This window comes from Dryobates pubescens, chromosome 1, assembly GCF_014839835.1.
Source record: "Dryobates pubescens isolate bDryPub1 chromosome 1, bDryPub1.pri, whole genome shotgun sequence".
In the NCBI taxonomy this organism is placed as follows: Eukaryota; Metazoa; Chordata; class Aves; order Piciformes; family Picidae; genus Dryobates; species Dryobates pubescens.
Genome location: NC_071612.1, coordinates 60,926,161 through 60,944,960, shown reverse-complemented (window position 1 = coordinate 60,944,960; position 18,800 = coordinate 60,926,161). Strand labels below are relative to the sequence as shown.

General features: G+C 39.2%; 1 protein-coding gene across 1 annotated transcript in view; it reads left to right on the top strand.

The window, feature by feature from the left end:
- The window catches only part of ATP2B2 (ATPase plasma membrane Ca2+ transporting 2), a 247,399-nt gene that overhangs the window by 60,236 nt on the left and 168,363 nt on the right, over window positions 1-18,800 (top strand). Inside the window, exon 2 of the mRNA XM_054166708.1 lies at window positions 4,063-4,547. Coding sequence (XP_054022683.1) covers window positions 4,349-4,547 — 199 coding nt within the window. The 5' untranslated portion in view covers window positions 4,063-4,348. The remainder of the gene's footprint in view (window positions 1-4,062; window positions 4,548-18,800) is intronic.

Here is an 18,800-nt window from a genome sequence, read left to right as displayed (position 1 = left end):
CCATTCAAATGCCATTGGACACCTTTTTTTTTGTAAACTGGTTACAGAGCCTTGCCCTATAACCAGTGAAAGCAGGCACTACCCAGCGTGAAATTCAGTTCTCCTGTTTTAGGTGTCCATTTTAGGAAGAAATTCTTCACAGAAAGAGTGATTGCCCATTGGAATGGGCTGCCCATGGAGGTGGAGAAGTCACCATCACTGGAGGTGTTTAAGGGGAGACTGGATGAGGCACTTGGTGCCATGGTTTAGTTGATAAGATGGTGTTGGGTGAAAGGTTGGACTTGATGATCTCAAAGGTCTTTTCCAACCTGGTCCTATTCTATTCTATTCTATTCTATTCTATTCTATTCTATTCTATTCTATTCTATTCTATTCTATTCTATTCTATTCTATTCTATTCTAATCTATTCTATTCTATTCTACTCTCAGTTCAGAAGTGTCCGTTTCCCTTCAGGGAGTGTCTGGAGCTGCAAATCCTGTGAGGCTGAAGATCAGCCATGTGCTATATCAAAGTATATCTGAATGTAATCAGTGAGGGTTTTTCAGGGTATTCCTGGCTGATTTTGATTGAAAGTGTACAGGTGTCACCTGCTTTTTTATAATCAGGACTTCTCAGTAATTTCCCTGTACTACACCTACATCTTGAAAATATTAGTGAGTGTGTTTTGTAGAATAATCCCTTCCCTCACCTCCTTCCCCTTCAAACCAGCAAACAAACAAACAAAACCAGCACCTAAACCTAGTGCAATACTTGGATTTCCTGTAAAGGAGACTAAATTTCACCTACCTCTAGTAATATGGTCTGTTTTGGAGGAGTAAAGTCTGTAGCCCCACTGGTGGGAGGAGAATACTGCCATATGCCAGTTTCCAAGTTTTCTGTTCCTTTGCTTTTGCTAAAGCAATATTAAGCACTCAGGAAGGGTGAAGTGGTCATGTGTCAATCATTCTAACCTGGTAAGCAGCCTGGCAAGGTTCCTGGACTTTTCATAAAAGAGATTCACAGATCGAATGAAACCTGCAGATCTTATTCCACAGGATTAGAGAGATCCATTATCAGTGAGTAATGTTAGTCATGCTTTCTCCTTTCTGTATTTTACCATCTGCATTTCAAAAACGTGAGGTGGTGATTCCCTGGTGTCGTAACATTAGGTGAGTCATGACGAGCACGAACTCTGAGCGGTTTGTTTTTTAAAGCACCAAAGGAAGTGTAAACTTCCTATTTGTTGTTTATCAATTAATATTTAATTGAAGGTGAAATGAAAAATTAAGCAGGCAAATGACTCAAACATGCTAAAACCCAACAGCACTGTCTTGCTGTGGCTGACAAATGACAATGAATTTCTAAATAGAGAAGCCAATATATTAGTGTATAGTGATGATAGCGTGAGTCAAAAGAGATGCTTGGATTGAGAGTGGTAGGCACATTCCACAGAAAAATCATGTGGAAAATATCTTTGAAACTGGGTTTAGTACCCTTTGTATCACTGGTGGAATGGGTTTTCCTCAGAAAATACTGATAATTGTCTTTTCCCAGTGGTGTTACAGGATAGTTTAAGAAAAAATTGATTCTATTAGAGGAATATTTATAATGCACACAGGACTAACAAAGCCCTCTAAGCTGTCTCTTAGATGTATGGTCTATTTGTTTGTGTGGCTTTTTTGTGTGTGTTATAGGGGTTTTGTGGCTTTTTGTTTGTTTGTGTTGCTGGCGGGGGTTTTTTGGTGGTGGTTTTTGATTTGGTTTGGTTTGGGATTTTTTGGGTTTGGGTTCTTTTGTTTGGTTGTTTTTTTGACATCATGGCTGTAGTAGATGCCCAGTGTTCAAGACCTTGAGCTGTTACTTAGCTTAGGGACAGATTAATTTTTGCCCACTGGAAGTTTATAACAGTCTGCCATTTCAGTTATTCATTATTAATATTGATGCCTCAGTTTATCACAACATTTTTCTTGGTATTCTTTTTCATGATCAAATCTGAATCTGCTTTTTGATGTGACTGTCAGCAGGAACTTATCATAGATGAACCCAGGAAGACTCTGAAATGCTGATTTTGAGAAAGGGAGGGCATATCGTCTGTGGAGGCTGTTATGATTCAGTGCCTCTTGGGATGAAGTCTGCTTTACTGGACATCTGTGACATTTCTATCCTGCAATTTTTTTACAATAATGCTACAGGCTAATGTTATTTCTCTTCAGAATACTGATCCATCTGGGTAAAACAAGATAAAACCATAGTAAGTCAGCTTTCTCTGCATGCTATAGATAGAGAATTATCTAGAAATGAACTGATACTGTGAATGCTGTCCAGCACTCAAGCATGGGGAGTTGAGTGTTGTTGAAAGAGCAGAATATCTGCTTGGCAAATAAGAGAGCTTTTCAATTGCTACTTCCAGATTCTCTTTATTCACTGAAACAGAGTGCTGCATTTTCTGCTGAATATCTTCTCTTATCATGAACTAGAAAAGCAAGATGTGAAGTCAAGGCTGGCAGAAATTTCTAACTCTAGAATACACGTCAATGAATAGGATGGGCAGAAGCAACATGTAGCAGTTGACTTCTGTATTAATTGTGTTCTGTACTAGTGTGGTGAAACTTAGGTACTTCCTTTTTTTTTTCTTTTTTTTCTTTTCTCAGAAATCAAAGGAATGTTGAGGGTTTTAAATCTGTAAATGAAAGGACTGTTAAGAGGTTTGGTCTATGAAATTGACTGAGGTATATTAGACAGCTCCAAAGCAGATAGTGTCACTGTGGGCAAAGTGGAACCAATGCACACGGTGAGCCTGATCTTTCTCAAATGCAGACCAATGGCCATGCAGATGGTCTGGTGAAAATATGAACCCTATGTGTTATATTAAGTGTATGTGAGTAGGAGACTAAAATTGTTGCACAAATACAAAATTTGGGACTTGAAACACTTTGGGATCCTGTTTAAGTCCTTTATGTACTTGTTTCCCGTGTGTATTACCATACTGACAAATCTGAGATACGCACTTTGACTTTGGCAGGTTTGTCAATCGTTAGGCTGATGGGGTGCTCTTCTAAAAATCTTTTTTATTATAAGAAAACTACTCTGAGACCTATAGATTAGACAGTGCACATGCACTAACCCGCTTGAGGCAAAAAAAAGAAACCCTTAATCTGTTAAAACTCTCTGTGCCAAATATAATAGCTGGTTTCAGCAGTATTTAAACCAACTTCATTAGAATATGGGAAGGGGAAACAGGTTTTAAAGGCTGGTTTTAGCAAGTAATCAACTGTTTCCCAGATGGTCCAAATGTGACTTGTTCAACACTGCACATGGTAAAAAAGAAAAACCCAGCCCCACCCTGTGTGTGTTGGCTCCATGCTCACACATTTGTAGCTGTCAAGGCGAAGAGCTGGCGAGTGGCTCACGCACAGTGCTGAGGGAAAGCAGCCCCACAGCTGCCTTGCATGAGACATAGCTCTGGCTGTTCAAGCTGAGACACTCAAGTGTGTTCTCTCTTTTCTGGGCTATGCTTGCTTTCACAGAAGGCAGGGCTGCAAGATGTAATGTATTTAAATGTATTCTGAATGTGTAATGGTGGCTCTAGTTTTTCCACCTGTTTTACTGTCCTTGTGCTGGAAAACAGCTTTGCTTTATCCCGTTATGCAAACGAGCAGTGTTTAACTGATTTTTTGTTACCTTGTAGACTTTATGAGAAGGTCTTTGTTCAGAAATGAAAGATTGATGTGGCTGTATGAACCAGAGCATAAACGGGAGGCGCATCTATCACTAATCACTTATTAATATTCATGAGCCATCTCATTTAGTGGTTGCTCTTGGGACTTGATTAAAGTAAGCAATGCTACTATTGGTGCTTCAGCTGCAGAGAACATTATCTAAGACAGGGCTAGTGTTATCTTTGTTATTGATGCTGACTCGGGCTACCTGCAGCATTTTACAGGGCATCTCTCCAGTGTTTCTGCACAGCTTTCCTTAAATGACCACTCAAACTGCAATGATAGAGAGAATACATTTGGAATCACCTCTGTGAAGTGTTACTGCTCACTTTTGTAATGAGTCCTTTCTGTTTGTTCCCAAAGGTCCAGAGGAAGAAATGACCATGTAGATTCTACAGCTTGGGTGCAGCATAATGGGAAATGGTGAATGGAGTGGAGCTGGTCTGCAGCCTTGAAAGCAGCTGTTCTGTGGACCACTAGTCAGTCAGGGACACCTTGCATGCCAGAGGCATCCAACACGTCGCTCACCGGACACACACTGGATTCTTTTTAATTTCTTAGATTGGAATTCCAGATTCCTTTCCTTCAATTTTTAAACAATTTTAAGATTGTATCAACTATAACGAGTGGAGCAATATAATCAGCAAAAATGGGTGACATGACAAATAGTGATTTTTATTCCAAGAACCAAAGAAATGAGGCCAACCATGCAGGAGAGTTTGGGTGCACACTGCAAGAACTGCGCTCCCTCATGGAACTCCGAGGAACAGAAGCAGTAGTAAAAATTAAAGAGACCTATGGGGAAACAGAGGGGCTCTGCAGACATCTGAAGACATCACCAACAGAAGGTAAGTGTATTTCATGTCAGCTGAATCGGAAGACTTTGCATAAGTGCTCTCCAGATAGTGAAAGAAAGAGGTTTTGTTTCAAACCTGAACACCATCCTCATGGTGCTGCCATTATTTCCCACAACAATAAAACAAGAGTTTTCAGAGAAACAACAACAAACAAGTTTAGCTCTAGCTAAAGCTGACATAAAAATGGCAGGTGCTTTTTCTTCAAACAGATAAATTAATTATTTTTTAGAAGGCAGACAAATAAATCAGCACCAGTTGTATGAAATATAAAGAGGCTTAAACATACATGCTCTTGGGGATGAGGAGGTACAGACTAGTTGCTTCAGAGGAATTCCTAGATATTTAGGTATCTTGAGAATATGAAATACGTAATGTCTTTATGTATTTTGAAGTTACTGCTCTTGATTTACTTTATTACCATAGATAGTTCTGCTTAAGTTATCGATATATGACAGTATCAATGTTTTTGTTAGTTGGACTGCTTTTCTGTGCATAATTAAACTCTTTGATCTTTAATAATACTACTCATCATGTTCCAATAACTGTTCTTCTAAGTGGTTTAGAGTTCTCTACCTGATCCTCAGGCACTAGTTTACTTTCCAATGCTCATTCCAAATATCCCCACATAAAACACTGACAGTGTTTCCCTCTCCTCATATAATTTTCCTGTTCACCAGTTCTTTCTGTTTCAGTGTAAGTAAAATTCTATTTTTGTCACTGTATTTGCATCTCTAAGAAATATTCACACTTCTGAAAGTCATACAGTCTTTGAGTCTATAATATTTATCTTGTCTTGTAAAGTAGCCAAGATGTTAATTTTAAGTTTGCTTTTTCAAGAAGACAAAAGTCTTGGCTTTATTCCATTCTCTCCTTTTTTTAAATGAATCATTCAGTAACCTCCTCTGTGAAAATGCTTGAAAGTCTTGAATTATTGGTGTAATCTTAAACATGTCAATTGTGGAGTCAAATAGTGTGATATTCTAAATTACACTAGTTGAAGAGTCCCAAAGGAGCAGCTATCAATGCCTTGCCTTCAAGTAAATTCATCATGGTCCTACACTTGATCACATAGTCTCGGTATTGCTTAAGCATTATAAACTATAAAGCTGTGAACAGCACCTTCTCAGCAAAGGATTATTAAGCTAATTCTGTATGAAAACAAGCAGCCAGCTCCTGTAGTGCTTTCACGTGCAGTCTTGTACTCTAGAGCAGCTATGGGCAAATGGTACATTTTATAACAGGTTTATCTTCTTTTCCAGTCTTGTTTAAATCTCTGATCCTTCAGACAAGACCTCTTCTCCTACCTGGAGACTGCTCTCAGTAGGAGCACTGAGGTGGGAAAATGAAACCCTTGTCTGGGATTTCCAGATGTCACTCAGTGTTTCAGAGAGTGACTTGATAGCTGTTGCACAAGAGAGAATCAACTCTTCAGAGAATATGCGGCAATTATGACATATGCCAGATGTGCCGAGGGAACTCCAGACAGAAGTGCATGACCTTTGTATTTACATGACAAAATAAACGCAGATTTTATAAATATCCCATTTGGGATTCAGCATCTTAAATATCTCTGCGTAGTTTATAGAGTGCCAAAGCCGAAGTTTCAGACTGGGTGAGCCGAAGTGATTTCAGTGACTTCAGTAAAGTTTTGCCAACTCATTGCAGTGGTTACCTGGTCAGTGTGAACTTCAAAGGAGATGTTAATGGCATTATCAGTTCAATTTATGACATCAGGGAAACTTAATTCCTCATATCAGAACAGAGCCTATGGTTCCAACTGGTGTGGCGTGCTGACTCCAGCAGTAATCTATATCTGATTCTTCAGATAAGGTAACTTTCCTCCGCGCCTTACGTGCACTTCATCACTTGTGCATTAGGGAAAAACATTTCCAGCTTCAAATGGCAATCAGCATAGCCCTGGAATCATGAAGGCTTTGCTGGGTTTTAATTTTCAGTTAGACCACATAATAGGAATTCCCAGTCACACTCAGTTCCCAGTCACACTCAGGGTTGGTGCTTTTTGGGTTTTTTTTTTTCCAATTGTTTAGCTTGGAAAAATGCTTGTAGGAGGGAATCTTTCTGAAATACATCTTGTCACAGTCAGACATTTCCATTTAAGAGGAAGTATCCATAAGAATTCAATAGGAAAACTTTAAAGGCGCATTTTAATACAAGCATATGTTTAGCTTTAAGTCCCTAGGCATTGCTTTTCTTGTATCCATGCACAGGGAAGAAAATATTCTTGAAGATATGACTATTCTTAGAGGAAAAAACATAATAGTTTCTTGTAGGGAAATGGAATTTTTACATCAAGTAGACACAATTTTCAAAAAAATTATTGACATACACAGTGGAGGCTCCCATAGAGCTTTAACTGTTGGCATTTGCATCAAACTTTCCCCATAGAATAACTTTTATGAAATCTCATAATCTGCCATTATGCCTGAAAATCGCTTTTGCAACCAGCTTCTTTTTTCATGAAGTACAGTTAACTGAACTTCCACAATATTTTTTATGAAGAATAACAGAGTAAGTATTACTGCAGAGCACTTTCAATAAACCAAATAAACTCTTGCTGAGCAAGAGTTCTGGATGAACACAAAAGAAACAGCAAGAAGGACATGGCTGTAGAACTGTTTCTTCCCAGGCTTGTATGTTCCTTCAAATTTTATTTTCATGAAGTTGTTGCCATTATGTGGGGTATGGCTTAAGTAGTTACTGGAACAGAGGCAAAAAAATACATCCTGGAAGCAAGCCATTTACCATTTTAATTTGATAAAATGTGGTCCCATCTGAATTCACTGACAGCATTTATAGAAGAATTAGTAATTATCCAGGATTTTACTCAGCAGTTCATTTCCCATATTAATATGTGATGTACCACCTATGGACTAGTAGAATCAATCACTTCTAGTTAAGTGTGTTTTTAAAGCTCTGTTTTAAAGGCCTTGAACTTTGCAAGTTCTGTTGTGAAGATACACTTACCAGGGTTTTCTCAACTCATGTATAAATTCAGTGTGGAGCTTTAAAAGTCAACTGAATATTGAATAGAATAATATTTGCATGCTGAATGTATTTGGAACATTATTATGGATTACAAGGCTTCAGTCTGTTCTTTAACTTTTCTTGATGGCTTTTCTAACTATAGCTGCAGTGTGGATCCCAGCTCTCAGATACGCCTAAGGGATTGCCTACATTAAAGTGATTATATTCTAATGAAAAGCTACCATTTAAAAGCCCCAAAATCTATGGAAACATTTCATGTGAAAAAAAATACAAATATGTGTCTCCTTGAATTGTCTTTAAAAATATTTTTATTCAGATTAGTTTCACTTTCATTATTCTGGAAAATAAGCAGAAAATGGCTTGCTGTCATTTTGCAGAGCCACGCAGAATCCCCCATTGGGCAGAGCTGTGATGACAGTTGTACAATTTTCTATGCAATCTGAGTCTCTGAGGCCCACTCGAGCATTAGTGATACCTTATAAAGGACAGCTGGTAAAATGTGATGAGTTAGTTGGATGAATACCAAATGAGACTGGGATCCACTCCTCCCAATGCTTACCTGTATTTCACTCACAACTTCATGTAGTACGTGCCAATTTACAGTAAGTTTTTCATCTATGTTCCCTTCATTTAACAAAAATGTTTATTCCTCCTTACAAGAGTATGTTAGTGAATTAAGTTCCATGATTTATTGCCTAAAATACTTGGAAGCAGTAATTTCCAATGTGCATAAAAAGTGATATAGGTGCAACTGAGCTTGAAACAGCAGCTCCAGATGTTGCACATTGGTGACACTGTTACAGCACTGTAGGAGTTTTACTGTTGGTCACCAGAGAGAAGTTTTCTGTTTGGGGGATATATGACAGGCCAAGTTTCTAGAAATGGTCTGGTGGAGCATGAGAACATTTCAGATGTGATATGATTACGGGAGCCAGTGGAGCCCTCTTTTAACAGGAAAAAATGCAAGCTTTGGGGTTTCCTTTTTTAGCTGTAGTTCCTTTAAGATACTGCAAAAAGGCTTCATGGCAAGAAAAAGTATCAATTGGCGGTTAAATGGTAATATTTGTAGTATAGAAGTTGACAATTTAACCCTCACAACTGCCTTTAGTTAAGACAGACACAAGTTACTCACTTTTCAACCATGTGTTGCATAGGAGTTAAGGACAGAGTATCAATTAAGGACAGAGTATCAATTAAGCCAAGTGTTAGGTGTATTTATTTTTCATTATTAAAATCTAGAAAAACTTCTGTAATTTTATGTATGAGGTAAAAGATGAAGAAAGACTTAACCAGTTGCCTTTAGTATTTGCAGCTTTTGTTCCTTTAATAACTTAATATTCTGTTTTGAAGTTAATCTTGTTTGTACACACTGAATTTCAGTTAAGTGCACCACTGTGTTGTCGGATGTTAAATTAGCTAAAAGGATGCAAAGAATTCAGAAAGAAATTGAGAAAGGAGTGGAAAACGCTTGATTCAGACAAATGCAAGTTTAAATAGAACTATAAAATATTGGATTGCCAGAGACTGAAATCTATAAAACCACACTGTCAAAAATAGATTGTGAAAGTAAAGAAATTGATAAAAGCATCATTTTAGCTGTTGTTGAAAGGATACACTTAATCATGCATGAAAATCGTGTCTGTGTTCAAGGTTTTCTGCAATTATTCTAAATTCAAGGTGAGGATGAATATTATTGTAGTTGTGAAATTATTTTTTTATGAATACTGTGATGCCAGCACCCCTAAAGGATATTTTAAGAATTTGATTGTGTGGCTGAGGTGAAGTACTTTGGAAATCTCCAGAGCAGCATCTGAAAAGCTCTGTGAGAGCAGGCCTGCTCCTCCTGTCTCCAGATTGCCATGCTGTCTGGCTCCTCGGCCTTATTTGTGGTGTCAAAACATAACTTGGAGTTCAGGCCAATTTGCCAACATGTCCAGGCCAGAAGCCAAGCTACATCTCGTCCTTATTTGTACATGTTCTCTCCACATGGAAGGGTTGGTTTAAACAATGAAAACAGCCTTTCCCCAGGAAAAAAGCCTTTACTATTGTAGCAGTGAAGGCCTCTCAGGGTGGCATTTTGCAGCACTTTTTTCCTACATTGCATGGGAAAAAAAAGCCACCAACAAATTTTAAACTCATGTTTCACCTAGTTGTGTGCAGTGTGGAGTGTGGCTGAGCTGGTAAGAACTTGGGATAACGCAACATTTTTCCGTCACTTGTTGCCTTTGCTGGCTTGCTCAGGTCCACCAACCCACCTGCAAAGTTCTGCCTGTCTCCCTGGGAGGCTGCACAGCTCAGAAGAAAGGTGGATTCTTGACAATCCTTCATTTTGAAGCTGGTGTTGCAGTTGCTGAACCCCTGACAGGTACCACGGGTGGATTTGTACTCCCATTACCTTTGGATATGTGCCTGGAAAAGGCCAAGATAGTGCTTGCCTTGCTGAGAGCAGTGGAAAACACATGGGGTACACTGGGGTCTCCCCTCCTACACCACCTCCTTCTGCACCCAGGGACGACTCCTGCCCTGGCTTCCTCACTGGAGAAAAGCACGGAAGCAATTATTGTTTATCTGGCTCCGTGCTGTGGGGAAACGCTGGGGCTGACCCAAGTTCACATTAAACACCATTGTCATAGTAGGTCTTTTGAGATTGTGAACAGATGGAAGGAATCTAGGCAAGATGGCTGTGTGTTAATAACTGGTGTGAGGCAAGGAGATTTGCTTTGGCATACAGGGCTGCCTTAGACTCCTATGTAACATGCCTGTTAAAGTTGTAATACTTGGCCTTAGTGAGGTTGAAGTTGGCTTTATGTCTGTATTTCCACGGCTGTATCAGCACAGTGCCATGCAGATGTACTGCTTCAGGGCTCTCTGCACCACACTTTTGGGACCCAGGCAAACTCAAGGATTAGAAGAAATGGTTCTGTACCATTCCTGTTGTACACAGTATGTTATATATCCACAAAATAAGTTCACACGTTTAACGATTTGAAAGGAGTGTATGGAGCATTCTTGGCAACTGCAGTAGTTTTCCTTATCTACTATTTCCATTGTTTGTATAATGGAACAGCAAACATTCTTCCAAAGGTTACCCAAACATAAGCATCTCAAATGAATGGCTTAGATGTTTCTAAGTGATAAGTACAACTTCATTGCTCATTTTGTTTCTGGCTTTTGGCATGTCATGCCACTTGCTGATTTACTTTAGCTTTGTTCATTTACTTGTAGAAAACTAGACGAATACTGCATGATGCATTTTCCCTGTGAAGCTTTTAAAGTCACTATAAACTAGATCACACCTGCCTTTCTGCGAATCCTAAATGGTTTGTAAAAAGCTTCTCTATGTGCAACCAGAATTGCTGTAAAGTAACATTAGGAAAGGAAGAAAGTGAGTGAATGTCTTCTGCTTCTTGTATTAGGTGGCATCAGAGATTTTGTGAAGGCAGTGCTGATTTATTTATGTGACTACCCAAGAGGTCATCTTCCTTTCAATAATTATCTTTAGCAGGTGCAGCACAGTTGGAAAGGAGGCTATTTTCATGCCAGCTGAATTTGCTTTCCCTTTAAGACAGTGCATTAAATACATGCAGGCAATGTCCACTTACTACAGACATACATTCTGGTGGTGCCCTTCATATGTAGATGAAGAGAATAATAAACGGATGTGAGATTTTGCACCGGTCTAATATTTGTTATAATTAGCTCAATTGCAACTACAATGTGTTTTAAGTCAAAGGAATGTCTGGCCCAGCGACTTTGAAGTGATTCTTTCCCTCTTTCTAAAGAGGTTATCATAGGTTAACATTTGCCATAATGTGTTGTGCCACAGGCTTCTCCTTGATCTGAATGCAGTGATCCAATACAGTATTGTCGTTCCCTTTTTGAAAAATAATAAACGGTGGACAGTGGTACCATTATATGGTGCAGCTGACTAATGTGCAAAAAAAAGAAAAAAAGGAAGAACCCAGATCTTTAACATAATAGCAGCAGGGCACATGATGATGGGGGCAGTAATTTTTAGGTTTCATAAACTTCTGGCAGTTACGTCAGCTGTTGAAGCTGCAAAGTAGGCTTACGTGAGTGGTGCTCCCCCAGAAAAGACAATTAGCTCTTTGCTTGGAGGATCACAGAAATGTTCTGTTGTCTGCACTTTCATGCACATGTATCAAAGTGGCTTCTGTGCTGGAAAGGGAATAGCCATGTGTTTTATCAGTCATGGCAAAGAAAGACCCAAAGCAGGGGGAGAGATGCAGGGAGCTGCTGCTACGCTCTGCTGCAGCCTCTCCTTTTCAAAGCATGTCTGTTTTCTGAGGAGTCTGGGTAAGTGTAACTGTGCTGCAGAGGAAAAAATAAATCAGGTAATGAATACTTCCCTTCTATTGTACTGCAGGGCTTAGGAATCCATAAATATCTAGAGTGTGTCAGCCTTGAGTGAGAACTGATTTATCTTCATTTTGCTCTTGTTTTGAGAAAGCTACAGGAAGAAAGCAAAGTCCATTATACCAAATGAATAATCCAATCGATGTAGCCAGTTTGCCCTTGATGAAATTAAGCTTTGTCTTTGCAATATGTCAGGCAGAGCAAAGGGGGTTTTATGCTGTATTTTGTCAGTGTCCTATGAAAGGAAGCATTTGACATGCAGTGGTTTATCCTTTTGTGACTGGCCCCATAATTTGGTGTTCCCAAACTTTTTGCCAAGTTTCACTGCTGGCAGTGATGCTGTGTCCAGCTGAGCCATGGGAATTGGAAAACTTTACTGCTGAAGTCTTTGTAAGGATCATCTGTGGATTGCACAGATGCTGACAATGCTGTTCCTCACAATAACTGAAGTTTTGAAATTTTTATTTTATTCAGCATTGCATTTATATTCTTCATGCAGGAGGATTATGTTAGTTGTTGAAAAAGAAAAAAGTTTTTGGATCAAATGGGGCAATGGCTTTCAATCTGCAAGTCTAAGTTTAGTAACCTTGCAAGTGGAATCAGCACGACTGAGTGATTGGTCATTTTTCTTTTGATGTTAACTAATATGAACAGACTTGGGAGAAGCACAGTGTCAGATGCAATAATTATTTCCTGCCTCCTTTCCCCTTATGCAATTGCTTCTTACCCTTAAAATCTAGACTGATCAAATTTACTGCTTCCATCTGTTTTCCAAGAAGTCGAAGGTTGATGATGTTTGACATGCCTGCTATTTATAACAGTGAGGTGAGTGGAAAATAAAGCCAAAGATGTATTTTTGGCAGTCAACTCCGTGTGCTTCCAAGACAAACATAACTGCATTTCCTCAGTACTGATTCCCTTTAATGTGATGTGTTCATAGTTTCTGACTTGCCATCTAAGTATCTCTAGAAATTTCCTACTCTATCTCCAGTATGTTATTTTTTTCCCACATCTACTTAGGGGTTCTAGAAAACAAGGTTGCCATTGCAGATCCCCAAAATATGAAAGAACAAAGAAGACCTCCCCATACAGCTTGGAAAATTAATGATCACCCCTGACATAACCTATTTTCAGTTGTATTAGATGACATAGTCTGGCCATAGCCTGAGGTATGGTATAGTAACTGTCTTTTTAACTTTTAAAGAAAAAAATGCCTCTCAGAGTGCTTATTAGGAATCCCATTCCTTGTCCTTGCCTTGGAGCTGGTAAAACAATGCATTTTAATATCCCATCCTTACTGCCAGTTCAGAACTTGTCAGTACAACCACGGATTGTATTAAATGCAGAGTATTTCTGTTGTATAATAGAAATAGCTGGGTGTATGTAGCTGCTATTTCTGTAATAATAGCATTTAGTAGCCCTTGTTTCCTCTTTGCTTTCAAATGTAATTCTTTAGAGACTGCAGATACTCTTTTCCTGTGTGAATTGCGAGCTGAGTCAGTTCTGTTAAAAGATGAAAACCTGAGCTTCCACAGGCTGTGCTACTCCTTTGATTATTCCTTTTGCATCTGTGTCGATCTATCCTCCCCACCGCTTCCCACAGAGGAACCGTCTTTTTCAGTATGAGAGCAGTTTAGGTGTAGTCCTCTAAGGTCCAAAAAGACCAAAAAAATGAGTAGTAGGAAGGAAAACCAACCAAATTTATGGAGTAGTTCAAAGGCTGCCATGATTTATTTTTTTGTCTGATTAGCATTGGAGATGATGGAAAATAGGGAATTAGCCCACCTCTTTACAGATGTGCTTGAAAAGGAGAGCTTGCCCTTGAAGTAGTTACGAAAGAATCAGAGAGGAGAATTTTCTTAATTCATTCAATGAGTATCCTATTAACTGCAGCAGAATTCCACACTGACTTCCTAAATGAGGGTATAGCCCCTCAGAAGCCGTAGGCTGAATACTGTTTGTTCAGGATCATAGGTCTTTTCCAACCTAAATGGTTCTGTGATTGTATGTCAGCATCAATGTGGGAAGACAGATGTATGGTAACACTCTAAAATTACAGTGCAACTAAGTTATAGTTTTAGCACTTAGCAATAAGCATTAGTCTGTACTCAGTTAATTCTTTACTTAAACAATACAACAAATCTATTTGTACTTTTTTCCCCACAAATTTTCTAGCAGTTTTAAGTCATTCCCTTGGTTTGGAATTTCAGCTGGCAAATTTGAACACCATGGGTTTTCTCATGCTTGTCTCACTTCAGTCATGTGTTGGCCCTCACCCTTTCCTGGCACAGGCTCTGACTTTTAAAGGAATGGTGATTCCTTTCTAAGCCACTGGCAGGGTTTGGTTTTGTTTGTCTGGGTTTTTTAATTACACCCTGAAGTGTTTTTGCATTCATTTAAAAAAAAAGCCCTAAAGTACTAGAGGATTGCAGCATCTCATCGTCATTCTACTTTGCCAGCAGGGTCATGACTGTTGCATGGTTTTGCATGGAGAGCAGAGGTCATCCAGCTTGACGTTTGTAGCCTTGCGGTACTGCAGCCAGAATAGATGGCTTTTCTTGGGCTGTAGTCCTGCAGCTGACTTTTAACCCATGGAAACCTTGGAGTACAGAGAGATGACTGTCCTGTGAAAATCACTCCCGTTCGTGAGTGAAAATTGATGAAAAGGGCAAACCAGCAGACCCTGTTATTTTCCCGATGCAAATTGCCTTGGGTTTCCTCTAAAAAAAATAATCAAAACTCTCCCTCTCAACTTTAAAGCCACCCCAGTTTCCTACAGAGAACTAGTGAAGTGTTCAGGTGTGCTAAGCTACTGACTGTGCACCTCTCATGTGGGGCTGGTGAGGGCCCTGGGCCTTTCCTTTGTTCTATTGTTTTCTCAAGTCAGTGAGCTTGTGCAGTTGTGTTCAGTCGGTGCGAGGGCAGCCTGACAGAGCTGACCCTCTCTTGGTTCGTTAACGTGAATCCAGTAGATGTGAAATGAGCTGCAGAACAGGGTGCTTAGTTAAGCACTCAGAACAATTGCTTTTCAGGCTTAAGAAATAATATGCTGAAGTAAATTACTGGTGATTACCAGTATCCTGAGTGCATCAAACAGGAGCAGTACAGTGATATGTGAGGCTGATACAGGAGGACTGTAGTTGACCCTAGCAAGTTAAATGTGCTTATTTCTGATGCTGACCTTGTACCTTGCTGCTGCTGCAAAGATACAGGTGCTGGAGGACTGTACAAATAGTAAAAAATTACAGGAGAGCTAAGGAAAAAGGTATAAATGTGTCATTAGTTTTGTCCCCAAGGAAGTCTCTGTGATAGTTTACACCTTCTGCTTACAAACATGAAAGCTAATTGTTCCAACACAAAAAGTGAAAACCATATCCTGAAACTACAGAAGTGAACTGTCATTCAAACCTGTCATGCAGACAGGATCATAAGATAGATGAGTGGTATGTTGTATTAGCAGGGAAATGAAAACAGCTTGCTGAGTAAGTGTATGAGCTGGACAAAGCAGTTTGTTTAATGCTATAGTGTAGCTGAAGTGATTTGCTTAAATATGAAGTAGCAGAAATCAGATGGCAGAAGTCATGAAGCTCAACTTGTCTTATGGACTGTTCGAAGTGACCCCTTAGCAGAGGAGGAAGAAAACACCCAGTTCATTAACGTGTGTGCACAGCTGCTCCAAAATACTGTATACAAGCTATGAAGTTGCATTAAAGCTTGTTTTGAAGGCTAAGGAAATGTCTTGGAAGAAATGGATTTTTTGCCTTCAACTCTCTAGAGTGTTCGTGGTGAAAGATTTGCAGCATTTAAAATGATTTAAAAATAACTCTTACAACAATAACTGTTTCAGCATTACCAGCACAGAGACTCTTAAGGTGAAATCAGTGGCTTTTGGTTCCCCCCCTCCTCCCCCAGACCTAGATGTTATTTTTAATTTCTGATGTTAATCCTGTTTAGCAGGGATATCGGCATGGCATGTTTTGCCATGAGATGCTGGCAGTGCTTTCTGCTGCCCCACTTTTCCAAAGGTATTGATGCTGACATGAATGTTGCTGCAGCTAGCAGCTTAAAATTATGGAGAAAAATATATTGCTTCTTGCTCGGCAGTGGCAATCGATACCATTTTCTGGATGTAAAAATCTTTGCAGCTCTCCTTTTCTCTTCTCTCCTATAAATCTTCCCATGCTCAGCAGCTGCTACAAGGGACACCTCACCTTGCTCTGTGGACATGAAACGTCCCTTCAGGGATGCCAGCCGTGCTCTCACGAGTCATTTGTAGCCACTGTTCACCGAGTGAGGGTGACTGCTGGCATCCTTCCCTGGAGAATCAACTGAGTGCTTCTGCAAGCCTGTCATCTTTTCTATCTAGTCATGTTCATGTAGTGACAGCAAACTGAATTTTAAATGAGCTATTTAAATTTAATGCCCTGGATCTGGGACCCAGCTTGGAATCCCCTAGATCTCTGGCTTGATTGGGTCACTATTTTGTCGCAATTTAATGAGGCCATCCTCCTCTCTTACTTTTATTTTGAGCCTTTGAACTTGTATTGTTGCTTAGAAGTCCTGAGTTTTATCTGCGGGACTTCTGCAGTCTTCCAGGATGTCCTAAAGGATTCCGTTGCATGAGGTTGCCATGATAGCTTTAAGAAATTTCTGCCAGTTTCATTTGAGTTTGGGAGGCATAAGGAGAGGAATCAACCTGAGCCTGTTTTAATTTTGAAACATTTTGCAGAAGTTCATTCTGTTAAAAAGTAATCCCACTGGAAGTGGCAATGGAAGCTGTGGTAACCTTGTTGAATTAACAGATGAGTAGTGGTGGTTGACTGAAATAAAATTACACTTCTTGCTGATGTTAAAATGTGGGCAACACTCCCAGCATATGTGTGGAGATACAGTGACTGCTGTTTGGTACATTTTGTCTGCTGGGGGAATGGGTTTAAGCTGCACTGACTGAAGTTGCTGCCTCTTAGCAGAAAAGTCCCTCTCCAACAGGGAGATTCCCTGTGTGGCAATGTAACGTTAGGGTTTTTCCCCCTGTTTGTTTGCTATACGTTTAAAAATTATCTCTTTCATTGCTTTATCTGTTGTAGAAATCAGAAAAAAAAAAATCTAAAATTAATTATTGTATGTATTGGAGCTTTCTGAAAAGTTCCTCAGTTTTAGTCCAGAAAGAGGGTCAGATCTTCATGAGAAGGGGACCCGCAAGCCAGCTGGGGACAGAAGAGGGCATGGAGCCTGAGGAAGCCATTCCCAGATACTCGCTTCTGAGCCCCCACTTGCTGGGAAAATGCAATGCATGTTAGGAGAGGTGGGTGTTCAGTTTAGCTGCTCTGCCATGAGAATACAGCATTCTAGCAGATTATAAGTGGCAAACATAAAAAAAATTTGCTAATCTACGTGTAATCTAGATGCGTGTGTGTTTTCAAGCTTGTAGGCAGAGTATCACATCCACTTCTTTGCTACATTTATTCTGGGAAGTCTCCAGTGCAATACAGAGAACTGGAAGGAGCTATAAACTGTTTCTGCATTCCTTAGTATTTAAGACTTGCAGGGCTGTGTAAATGTGCAAATGTATGTCCTGATATGATTATCTATATTTTCCACATTTAAAATTCAATGTACTGTTCCTGCTTGTGGACTTTCCCATAACTGAATTTATGCTTATAGAGAATCTGAAACAATGCCAAAGCTGTATTCTGTTGTGATTTCATATCAATCCATTCTTTGTCCAAATGTCTTCACTTTCTTCCTTTGACTACATCAGGTTTTTTATGATACATAGTTCTTTTATTGCTTATTTGCTGCTTCTTCCCAGCTTTTTTTACCTTTTTTTTCCCCTTCTCCTATTCTACTGCTTCTTGGAGGTCTTTTGAAAGATCTCTGCTTTTGAATTGGTTGTAAAATCCTCCTTGTGGCCTCAGGCAGTTTCTCTTTTATTAACAGAGATACCTCTTCAACCCAAAGTCTTTTGAGAAGACTGTGTACTTTCTGGTATTGATCAGGTCATGTGTCGCCATTTGTCCTATTTGAACTTGGGCCTTTTGGCAGAACTATACCTTCTTTATCTGCTTAGTCTTATTTTTCCTATTTGAACTTGAGCCTTTTGGCAGAAGTGTATCTTCTTTATCTCCATAGGTTGCTCTATAGAATGGTGGCAATCAATTTAATATTACTTGTACAACCGGCTGATTGTAACTGCATTGGATATTAAATCTTGGTGGCAGATTTAATGTTAACTATTAAAGGCAAATACTTCAGCATGAATATCTGAGTTATTAAAACCAGCTGATACAGTTAAGCTAGGCGTATCAAATGAATAACTAGCTGGTCTTCTGTAAATGCCTGTACCAGTTTCCAGTTGAAACTATTTTAAGACCCACATTTATCTTCAAACTTGGCTTGTGGCTTTTTAAGACAAACAAACCCAAATTACACAGTGATTTTCATGCCACTTAACATTATAGCAGTTTTTATTTCTGAATCTTTGGAAAAACAAATTGAAGTTGTTCTTTGCTGGAAGGGCTTTCAAGAAAAATATTTTTGAATAAAATGTATTTTGAAAACTTCAGCCACTTTTCACTGTGTGAAATTACAGGCTGGAGGTCAGCGTTCGAAGTGACGGGAAAGATTGCCTACTCGTCTCGGTGTTTTTAGGCATACAGGAACTGGGTTTTGTTAAGTTTTGTTTCCTGACTTAAGCCTTATTTTATTTAAGTCAGTGATGAAATTTCTGTTTTCCTCCTTAAGCAAGATAATTTAAATTTAGATTCTTCAGCATATTGTGAGAATTTAAAATGCTGTCTCGCAAAGGCATTAACTTGACAGTCAGTGTTTATGACAAAGTCTTTTTAACTGATAAAGTTT